This window comes from Lissotriton vulgaris, chromosome 7 (assembly GCF_964263255.1).
Source record: "Lissotriton vulgaris chromosome 7, aLisVul1.2, whole genome shotgun sequence".
NCBI lineage: Eukaryota > Metazoa > Chordata > Amphibia > Caudata > Salamandridae > Lissotriton > Lissotriton vulgaris.
Window position 1 is genome coordinate 587407292 of NC_141695.1, and position 12107 is coordinate 587419398.

The window sequence follows — 12107 nt, forward strand, 5'->3', positions numbered from 1 at the left end:
TGTAAAAAAATAAAAAACATAAAAAAGCTACTACTAATGAAGTAACGAAATGTTCAATATTTAGAAAATGGTGTAAAATGTGGTTCATATGTACTGGATTATTTATATTAGTATGGTTGATTTGAGCTATTATCATTACTTTTAGAGAACATTTTGAGAAGTTGAAACCAAATGGGACAAAGAATGCAAGAAATTATTAATTAAAAACTGATAAACCATATGCATATAAGCCAGAAATTCATCAGGATAAGTCTATTAGGGACTTTTCCAAAAACACATTTTCAAGATTACTGTCCGAGTATGTTAGAACCATCAACGCAAGCGACTGCTACATCTGTGTGAAATTGCCAGCATCCGTGTCAGAGGGGGTGACCTATCACCACTTACCACTTACATATGGGATCACATGTAGCGTAATAGCAAGTTTGTTTTACAATACAGGGAAATTAGAATATTATTATTCAAATTCTGATGAGGTTTTTGCAAGATTGGGGATTGTAAATACTACGAACAAAGTTAAGCCTGCAAAAGTTTTGGGAGAATTTTTCTTCGAAACTCAAGAACTGACGCATGATTACGCCTTTAAACATAATTTGACTTGTAAATTGAGAAATGAGGAAAAGGCATTTTTAGATATGGTGGAAGAAAGAAGGAATATTTACAAAAGAAATGAAAGAGTGAAGCATGCCAAATCTAAATATTGGGAATTTGAGGATGAAAATCTAGAGGGACGAAATGTAAATGTGGCTATAAATATTGATTCTCCATCTGTAGGGAAGTTTTGTATTCGTAGAGATAATTCTGTGTATGACAATTATTTTGTTGGTGAGAGTTAATGTGAAGACACTTATCGTATAATAGGGGGTTGGGGATTTAAAGGTGGTAAAGATAAAATTTTTCCTGGGATATATTTCATTTGTGGGAACAAAGCTTATTACAAATTGCCGGACCACTGGTACGGGACATGTTATGTAGGCTTTGTCTTTCCTAAAATTTTTCATGTAGATAGGGGAACTAATGGAATACATGAGAGAGGTAAAACATTAAATCGTAGAAAAGAGAGTGTAGCAGAAATAATAGGTGACATTTTTGGAGCACTGATACCAATGGTGGGGATATCTTTTAATGCAAACACGATTCGGAAATTGTCAACGATAGTAGATCGTTTGTCAACAGGCACTGAAGGTGGATTTTTAATGGTAAATACTGAATTAGTTGCTATGAGAGCTATGGTGATGCAAAATAGTCTTGCTCCTGATATAATATTAGCGAAAGAAGGAGGAGTTTGTGGAATTTTACATGTACCGCACTGCTGCACATACATTCCAGATAAAAGTCAAAACATTGAGAAATATAATAAAAACATTACAGAGTTGCAAAAAAAAATTGAACCACTGGAGGTTGATGGTGTTCTTGAACAAATGGGTAAAGGTTTTTCAGCAGTTAAACATTGGTTACACTAATTAGGTAGTTCTATTACAGGTAAAATATGTTTTCCAGTGATAGTAATAATAATAGTAATTTTGATATTAGGATTATGTTGTCTGATTAGAAAGAGAAGGAATGTTAAGAGATCAATAAAGAAAGCAATTAAGGAAGAAAAAGATAGAAAATGAGAAATGAATGACATAGAAATGGAAGAGGTTCAAGAGAAACTGTACGAGGATACCAGAAAGATACAAATAAAAGAATTTGAAACATGTTAAGATAAAAAATATCAACATTTTGGGAGGTATTTGGTGATAAATCACCAAAGGAGGGAGTTGATGGAGCGAGGTGAAAAGCAAAATTGTGTATGCCCCTCGTGAAATTACTTTCTCATAAACGTAACATGAATTATTCGTGTGGTTTTGATAACTAACCATCATAGAATAGAATGCATACACAAAATACACGTGGGACACTAAATTGCTTGTTTTGCAACCATAATCGACTGAGTGATAATGTGATGTCTGAAAATAATTTAACCAAAAAGTGGCATAAATGTGCTTACTGTTTGTCTACTTGTGGCAAAAACATGAAGACAGGTGAGCAAACTACACATAAATGTGGCTTTATTGGCTAGGAAATACCTAACAGGGATACCTTAGTAACGGGGGAGGTAAACAGAAGGGCTGTAATTTAATAATTAACGTTCAATTGTGTTAGTTTCTAGAATAGTTCCCGTTGTGGCCTGTGAGGCCTAGTCCAAGATGGATGATTTTTCATGACTCCGAGATTAATGTGAAGCACGCATGCGCTTGCTGAGTGGAGCTGCAGACGCGTATGAGCTGACTGAATGGTACAAGTCAAGGACGATGTGCTCTGAAACCCTGACTGACTACCAATAAAATTAGACATCCATATTGTAAACCCTGTGAAAAAGGCTTAAAATTACAATTTAAAGGACACGATGGAACTGGTAACCTTAAAAACAAAGGTCAAATTCATTTAGCTCACTCTGCGGAAGACAAGTAATAAGATGATGAGGTTATGCTCATCCACACCTTGAACCAACCAATCAGAATCGTCGGAGACACCAAATGTTACTGAATTTAGATAGTTTAGCTAGGGGAAAGGGTATAAAAGAATAGGTCCGGAGTTTAGAAAAAAGCATCCTTTTCGATTTCTATCGGAGTATCCTGACATGCTGCCGGAATGCTGAATTTCCTTGGAGCGTAAGAACTTAAACTTTTCAACTTCAAATGTTGTTCAAATGAGTACGAAGTCTTTAGATGAGAGTAAATAGCTTGAGGGAATAGAGGGATAGAATTTGGGAACTAATAAGTCTTTTTGCTAATATTTATGTCCAATAATCTCAATAATATGTTTATTTCTGAGCTTCTGAATTAAATGAAAATTAAATATATGAGTTAATTTTCTTTCCTTTTCTTAAATCTATTTCTATTGAATGAATAAAAGAAAAATGAATAGATACAGGTTATGCTAGAAAAAATCTCTTTAAATACAAATTAGATAAATGAAGAACTAAGCTGGTCTTGTTCATCCTTAGCCTAATTTTTACCAGCAGATCTATCGACAATCGATGGTGGTGTGTCTGAATAATCTGTTGTATTGAAAAACCATGGTAAACAATTTAAACTGCAGATGTATATATCATAAATAGGTAGTTAAAATTTTAGACACTCCACTATGATCCAGCAGCTCTCCTTTGAATTACACCAAACCATGAAGTAGAGAGAAAATGTGTATGAGTGACCCGAGTGTTATGGGCCCCACTGATGAGTAAATGAATGATTAAATACTTCAGGGAAAGGTGATGAGATTAGAAAGAGAAGGAATGTTAAGAGATCAATAAAGAAAGCAATTAAGGAAGAAAAAGATAGAAAATGAGAAATGAATGACATAGAAATGGAAGAGGTTCAAGAGAAACTGTACGAGGATACCAGAAAGATACAAATAAAAGAATTTGAAACATGTTAAGATAAAAAATATCAACATTTTGGGAGGTATTTGGTGATAAATCACCAAAGGAGGGAGTTGATGGACCGAGGTGAAAAGTGAATGATCAAGAGGATCAGAGAAACATAGTGTAGGTCATTTATATACAAGAAAATTGAGCCTGCCCTAGATAACGCTTGTAAAAAATGTACTTCTTTTTTACTAGCTTGTGTGCTATATACAGTTCCGTAGTCCTTGATTTGCACAGTTGCCAATGGGATTTGGAATTGGGGCAGGGGGCAGGGGTCAGTAGGTGCAGGCTCCCACAGGGAATTGACGACAATTCCCTGTGGGAGCCTGCACCTACTGACCTACAGACCCCTGCCTACATTTTTTACAAGCGTTATCTAGGGCAGGCTCGATTTTCTTGTATATAAATGACCTACACTATGTTTCTCTGATCCTCTTGATCATTCACTTGAGCACACACTTTAATCTTTCTCTGTGCACGTTTCTCTTTTATTATAGAAATATTTCTTGGTTTATCATTTATGTAAATATATGTATAAAGATACGTTGGATTCTAAACATTGTTGTACTGTACATTAAACATGCCGATCTGACTGGACTTTTCCCAGTTCTAATGGTTTGTTGGTGCTCACTGTATGATATCTTGTCAATGCGGGCTAAAATTACCTATTGAACTAACAATACAGAATTAGTCTTGGTTTGAAGAAAATTAACTTAACCGAATGCAATAACAGATTCGAACGTAGTTTCCCAGCTCTTAAGTTGGCAATTCTAGAACTTGTGGCGGGAGGTGTGTCTAAAAGTGTATGTCGGTGCTGGCCATCAATGAGAGAGACCTGTGCATTTTTCAAATGGGTGGTGAAAAAATATGAGTATGTTGCTGGAGATGTGGGCCGCCGTGCCACCAATGTACTTACCGGGGGAGGGTAAACACCCATTATTCCGCAACTTTCTTTCCGCATACCATCACTCCGCATACTTTCATTACGAAAGTACCATGACTCTGCAATGCCATAACGCATGGCATTACATTTTATATGCTTTTACCACGCATATATTTACAACAGAATTCGTTGTAAATGCATGAATGGTAAAAGCATGTTTTTTTTATGTTTGGATAAGGTAAGTATTGGTATAGGGGTATATGTTTTGGGGTACTGAGGTATATGTTTTGGGGTGTTTGGGTATTTTAAGGGTTCATATATAGTTTTGGGTTATGGGGTACAGGGGTAGTTTTAGGGTTTAGGGATAGGTATGGGTTTTGGGGTACAGGGGTATTTTTAGGGCTCAGGGCTAGGTTTGGGTTTTGGGGTATAGGGGTATTTTTAAGGTTCAGGGGTAGGTTTGGGTTTTGGGGTACAGGGCTATTTTAAGGGTTCAGGTTTGGGTTTTGGGGTACAGGGGTATTTTTAGGTTTCAGGGCTAGGTTTGGGTTTTGGGGTACAGGGGTATTTTAGGGTTCAGGGGTAGGTTTGGTTTACAGGGTTATTTTTAGGGTTCAGGGCTAGGTTTGGGTTTTGGGTTACAGGGCTATTTTAAGGGTTCAGGGCTAGGTTTGGGTTTTGGGGTACATGGGTATTTTAGGGTTCAGGGTTAGGTTTGTGTTTTGGGGTACAGGGTTATTTTTAGGGTTCAGGGCTAGGTTTGGGTTTTGGGGTACAGGTGTATTTTTAGGGTTCAGGGGTAGGTTTGGGTTTTGGGGTACAGGGGTATTTTAAGGGTTCAGGGCTAGGTTTGGGTTTTGGGGTACAGGGGTATTTTAGGGTTCAGGGGTAGGTTTGGGTTTTGGGGTACAGTGGTATTTTTAGGGTTCAGGGCTAGGTTTGGGTTTTGGGGTACAGGGGTATTTTTAGTGTTCTGGGGTAGGTTTGGGTTTTGAGGTACTGCGGTATTTATAGGGTTCAGGGCTAGGTTTGGGTTTTGGGGTACAGGGGTATTTTTAGGGTTTAGGGATATGTTTGGGTTTTGGGGTACAGGGTATATTTATAGGGTTAAGATGGGTTAGTGTTTAAGGGTGTTGGGGTATTTTAAGGAGTAAGGGTGGGTTATGATTATGGGGTGCAGGGGTATTTAAAGGGAGCAGGGTGGGATTAGCACACAATATGAGACATGGCATGAAGGGCGGAACGTACCACACGCCCCCAGCGTTTGACACGCCCCCAGCACATGCCCACAGCACAACGCAGACACGCCCACAAGGGACTACTTTGCTTGCACGGTTCTTTTACCTTTTAAATGTATATGGTGGGCGTCTGCATAGCCTATGTCCTTCTGATGCAACTGCCCTTTCCAACGCTGTATTAGGTGTTGTGATCGTGCTGTGGTTCCTGAGATTACCCGCCTCAAAGGTTTGGGCTCTCTCTTTATTATATTAGTATAGATAACATGTAAAGAGTCCAGGGGTTCCCTTATGAGTGGACAGGGGCTTGCTATGCAATCTCAAAGTGCTTTATTAGGGGGTTGTGTGGTCAAGGAGTGCAAGACATTTGCAAATCCATGACTAATATAATGATACACATGACTCAAGAAGGAGATCCACACCAATTTATGGAAATAATAAAAATCTTTATACATGTTTAGACATCAGAGAAAAATCGTCCAGGTAAGCAGGTTTTTAAATATAAATTCTAATCACTTTAAAAAGTGGACACTTAGTGCAATTTCTGATTTCTGTAATGCTATCCTATGGAAGGAAAAACAAGTTCTGCAAACAAGTATAGTGCAGCAAATTAGAAGACAATTCTCCAGGAGTTAAGGTTAGTGGTGGTCAAGGTCCAAGGGAGCACCAGCAGTACACAGTTAGTGGCACAGAGGCGGCCCGGTGCAGGGTGCAGAACAGTATCGAGATCCCAATGTATTTCAATGGAGATCGGTCACTGCCGAAAGAGTCTGTAGGCTCTGGCCAGGAGGCCAGCTGGGCTGAACCAGCAAGGGGGAATCAAGGCTTGCAACGCTCTTGGCGGGGTCGGACGAAAGGGCACACTTTTGGTTCTCTTCTCCAAGGCAGCTCTGCACAGGAGGGGTTCCTTCCTCTCCCATGAGGGGATCCGGATACACATTCCAAAGGTGGCAGCTTCTTTTAAGCTCGCCAGACCAAGGACGCTAATCAGCAGGTCATCTTGTGGAAGGGGGTGTTATGCCCTCTTCCCAGATAGGCTCGCAGAGACCAGTCAGCAAGGACACCATAGGCTGGTAGATTTTCAGGGTACACCTCTAAGTAAATCCAACACTGGCATGAGTGTTTGATAGCAAACTTGCCTATTTTTCAGTGAAGCTATCATGTAGCTGGGGAACTTATTTTCACCAGTGCGTCACACATGTCTTTAGATTGCTTCCCTGGTCACTTGTACTGGCAGTAATAGGACTCAACAGCACAGGGGTATGCCCTCACATGTAATATTCAGCACCCTTCCTTACGGCTGTCAGCCATGCTGTATGTGCGACTTACAAATATTGCTTGCAGTATTAGGGACATGGCACACAGGAAAGTGTGGGATGTCATGTTTTCACTTTTGTCTGCAACAAGACACGCAGCCTGCAATGTCAGTCTTGCGTGTGCTTGGTGAGTGGTCCATTAGGGTGGCACAATCCGTCAAGTTGTATCAAATACCAGGCACAATTTGGGGGGGGGGGGGGCACTGCAACAAAAAAAACAGTTTCCTGCACAAATCTAAAATCAAAGAAACAATACATAAATAGAAATATTTCATCTGGTAAAGCCTTCGATCTCTAGGCCCATGGATGGCCTATCAGGGACAGAAGTGAGGCCTTGGGAAGTTACTACTAGAGAAGTGTCTAGTTTTGCAAACTTAATCCTGAGAAACAATGAATTTTCAGTTTCTGGATTCCTGTTTTAATCAGAAAGATAACTTCCTTTTCACCCAAACTAACTACCTCTTTAGATAATTCTACGATATTTACTAAACTCTATTAAACACAAAGACAGAAAATAGTGATAGCAATTTGATGCGTATGTATTACTATATGCCCGTTAAATGCCTAACAGGCACCTAAAGAGCAATGGTCAATGGGAACCTTAAAATTAAAATACTCTGGCAAGCCATTGGGGTTTACCTGAACTGAAGGAGGGCCCAGAAGATTCCACTGTTCCTCCCAATGGTAGTTTCATCCGAATTGATAGTCAAACAGTTTCCCTGTGCCGTCCAGAGCACTGTAAGCAAAGTACAGATTAGCACATTTGAAGAGCTTGGGCAACTACAAAACTTGAAAATGGCAAGAAGTATCAGAATAAAACCAGTCTTGGAGCGTAAAAATTTTCTATCCACCTGTTTATCAAGCTTTTTTGTAACTCCCTTTATGGTGGCCCTAGTTAGTCGCATCATATGTGTCTATTGATAATTTATGATTGTTGAATTCAGATTTTCAAAGAAAATTTGGGCTTTGAATCGTCTTGTCATCACCCAGTGTCTCTAAAGAAGGAATATTATTCGTTCCATCCTGCCAGCATTGGAAGTACGGATGCAGCTCAAAGAGCAGTGTTGTATAAAGCAGTACAGAGACCTAGACGGAAATGGGAATCTGTGTGTCACTGCTCATTTCAAGGTCAGGTTTGGGACAGTGGAGCAAGGGCTGTGAATCAGAAGACAGCTGACTTCCAATCAGGAAGACGAATAGCAAATCTCAGTTGACTGAAGCCTGCATGGAAGGGGTCTCAAAGAAGCGTACCTCTCCAAATATCAGAGAGCTACTCTTTCTAGCCAAAGGGGCAGGGTAGGTAAAGCTAATAAGAAAAGAAATGTCCCTTTTGTGCTTATGCTATACAACCACTAATCGTTTCCGTTATAAGTCAATCAGAATGCATTGAATAGCATCCTTGTGAATAGTCTTTCACTATACCATAAATTATGACTATCTCCCTTTTATGAAAAAACGCATGTATTTAAATGATTAAAATGCATGTCATTATGTCCACAATATACAAATTTATAAACATATGATACAAAAAAACGCACAATAAAACAAAATAAAATCATGAAGTCTCGTGATCAATCTCAGTAATCATCCGTACAGCAATCACAGCATTCAATTAAAGTATGCTTACAACTGATCATCTGTTTGTGTACATTTTGTATGAACCATCAATTTTGAGCATACACAAATAAGAATAATCAGGTACTGTGCATCAGGGTACTTTCACTATACATATTGTGTTTCAGCGGTTCTTGGAATCAAATCCCCCGCCTTCTTCAGGACAAATTCACATAAAACATTTGTCGATATAAAAGCATTTGTTTTCTTAAGGAGACGAAAAAAACAATGACAACACAACTGATTCAAACATCTATAGTGATTACCTCATAATTTAATTCAGTACAAACTAATGACTCGCAACATCCCCCTCATATATACTAAGTAAGGTATGTTATTACGTTAAAAAAAGAACTCCTATGGGGCAGTCAAACTTTTTTTTTTTTATAAAAACTCAAGGTTATTGCTTATATTATACACAGGATAACCTAAAGTATTTCCATATTGTGTAAAAGTAATCATTCTGCCTGGCTCTTCTAGTCTTCACCAGAGTTTAGTCAGATCATGGGATCATAAACACGTTAATTCCAACTTCGTGCCCCTATTTCGCTCTAGGGACGTGTTTCAATGTGGAGGGTATTATCACCTCCAAAATAATGTTTTTCTACATGACATACATATTCATTAGATGCCTACTTCTTATAGTTTATCTACGTTATTAGGTCCAAGATATAGTAAAGATGTACCGTATGTTAAAGAGAAAACATTTTCTGTTTAGTAAGCCTTTTCGAGTCAAGTTATATCGTCTTCTGCATTATCCCTGTCTCATCAGATAAAGAATGTTACATATAATGTGACCATATCTTAGCTACTCCTGTTAGTCTGAGAAACTTATGATCAGGGCTTATCCCTCGGCTTATGCCAATAGCTCTCCCTTCGTTGGTTAGTAGGAGTCTCTCCTGATTGTTCTAGATTTCCACAAGTTGTGTTCTTTTACCTTTTTTAGTAACTGGTCACGTACGATCAAGAGTCCACTACAAAAAAAAAGTTACATACAGGGTGATTACACAACTACTATGTACTCAGTATTGCTGTTTCTTTCAAGTTACCACTCGGCGTCCTATTTATAGTCTATTTAGATTAAAATATATGGCCACTCCATCATATCTCCATTTCATAAACGGCCTTAATCTTGGCCATCATCGTAAAATACTGAGGAAAATATGTGACAATAACTCATTTCACTCATTACTAAGCCTTCAACTTACTTAATAGAGCAAGTGGTCTTTATTGTATACACAGACCTCATCTTCGGCCACGATGAGAATAACACCCCATCCACCCCCGTCGTGCCTTCGTATGAAGGAGTACTATACTCATGTGAGGAACACATTATTGCCTCTTCGGTATCTTCTACATCCTCAGACATCTTGCTATATCCTATAGCCGGGCAGAACTCGAAGTACGGCCCGCGGCCACTTGTGCAAGCGGAAGCAGCGAGTGCGCAGCTAAGAAGGAGCTCAGATTCATTACCCAGGGGCACCAATTGCTGCATCTCCTCGCCTCCGTAAGTAGTAAGCGAATGCCATGGCACCCTTGTTATTGCAGATTCCCATATTATGTAGTTCTCTACTGCTCACCCTCCTCTTCCGTGCTATAAGCACCCACACAAAAGGGAAAGGCATCCTTTGTGGTGGTTGAGGTGGGTCAAAATCCTGGACAGAAGAGTTACGTATTTCTTTTGGATTTATTGTGAGTGGTAAGGTTTTACATAAAAAGTTAAGAGCATGTGACAGTAGATGGCGCTGTTGCTGCATCTAGAAGTGACCAATTGTGAGTTTTTCATTGCCGATGAAATTTTCTTTTTAGGAGAGGAGTTTTTTGTTCTCTACGAGTTAATAGGCAGGTCTCTAAGTGGGCTGGGTGCTTAAAAGCAGGTGCTATCGGGGGCTCCATTTTCGCCCTAAGGGTGAAGAAACGTCTCAACTCAGCAGCAACTGCCCAAAGCCTTTGATGTAATTTCAAATAGACTCGTTTTAGTGCTTTCACAGTCTCGTCATTTCAAAACTGAAGCATTTTCAATATTATATATAATAAACAACAAAGACATAGTTGTTGCCTGTTTATCTTATGCAGCTAACAACCATTCGCAAAGTTAATAGTCCTGGGTTGTTGCAGGTATAATGTTACTTGTTCTATCCGATATATCTGGATGCAATGACAAACAGCAGAATACCAGTAGGGTTGCACAGCATGCTAAGCACAGATTTTTAGCATGCATGTTTTTAAGCCATGCCCTTAATTTCATTGGCCATGGCCCTTTGAGAGACACCCCAGTTTTTTCATCCCACTTAAAGCCCTCTAACCAAGCGATCTGTGTCAGTTATTTGTATATATCATCATAGTTTGATCTGAACATGCATTTTTAAGATCTGTTGCGTGTCTGTTTATACTAGAGAAATAGTGCTATTTGATTAAGTAGTTGAGGACGTGATGCTTTTTTCAGAAGTGTATACTTAATAATAAGGCAGTAGTTCAGATTTTGTTTATTTTTAGCCTCTTTACTATCCCTGACATTATTTTTTTACGTTTATTCAGAGCCTAGATTTGGAGCTATTTTTTTTAGCATTCATTATATCGCACTTATCAAGCAGTCCAGGGTGTCTCTTCCTATAAAGTCAGTGTCTTTCCCGACACAACCCCAATCTCCCTTTGAAGGAGACCATAGGATCCCATGGGTGGGTGCAGAGCATGTCTTCTTGGCCCTGTTGCTTTGCATACCCAGGGCTGTAAGTGGAATGAAAAATGTGAGAGGTCCCTGAAAGGTGTGGAGCCTATATAATTAAGCAGTGTATGGCTATTTAAAGTGAACACTGCTCGGTGTTGCAGAACATGCTTCTGGAGAAGGCACTTCACTCCAGCTATTCAGTACAATACTTTTACAGTGTGGTATACTTGCATTATTGTCATTTCAGAAGAGTTAATTTTGAAGAGAAATGAACCACAGGGGCTATAATTAATTACTGCTCACCATCAAAAGATGCCCGCTGGTGTTTCTGCACAGTTTCCAGCTGATGAGTGGCACACTATCCTCTGTCCTTATTTAGATGTTTGTGGTCCACTTCTGGTTGCAGATCGGGCTGTTTGTCAGGCCCGGATCTGCAAACAGAATGGGCCACAAGCCGGTCCCTAAAATATTCACGACAGTGCAACATTTTATACAAATCTGAATTCATAAGTGCACAAAGGGACGCTATCTTCTTTAGTAGCTTTATAGTCCAAGGAAGATATAGGGATTAGAATAAGCAGAATAGATGTGTGAGAATAATGGCGCTATTAGTTTAAACAAGCATTAGCATGGCCAATAGGTCTCGCATTTGGGACCTTATAAGTATTTAGCCATGCAACATTTAATGTTGTTGCAGTAAGGATATTGTGCTGCATAACTAAACCCTTATAAGGTCCCAAAAGCGAGACCTATTGCCTATGCCAATGCTTGTTTTAGGTATGGTAGGCGTGTGCTTGTTTGCTAAATTTTATGCAATGGACAGCGCTGTTTTGCATCAGCAAAAGTCAATTCTCATACTTAAAATGCATAGCCAAAACAGAAAATAAATAGGAAAATTAAACAATGTTCGATTGTTTTTTACGGATACAAAAGGTTGACATTGATAATCCCTGCCACAAAATAGTATGGACAGCTGGAA

At 39.2% G+C, this 12107-nt stretch overlaps 1 protein-coding gene across 1 annotated transcript in view; it reads right to left on the minus strand.

The window, feature by feature from the left end:
- The window catches only part of MFSD11 (major facilitator superfamily domain containing 11), a 268198-nt gene that overhangs the window by 132664 nt on the left and 123427 nt on the right, over nucleotides 1-12107 (minus strand). Inside the window, exon 6 of the mRNA XM_086930674.1 lies at nucleotides 7486-7582. Within this exon, the coding sequence (XP_086786800.1) occupies nucleotides 7486-7582 (97 nt within the window). The remainder of the gene's footprint in view (nucleotides 1-7485; nucleotides 7583-12107) is intronic.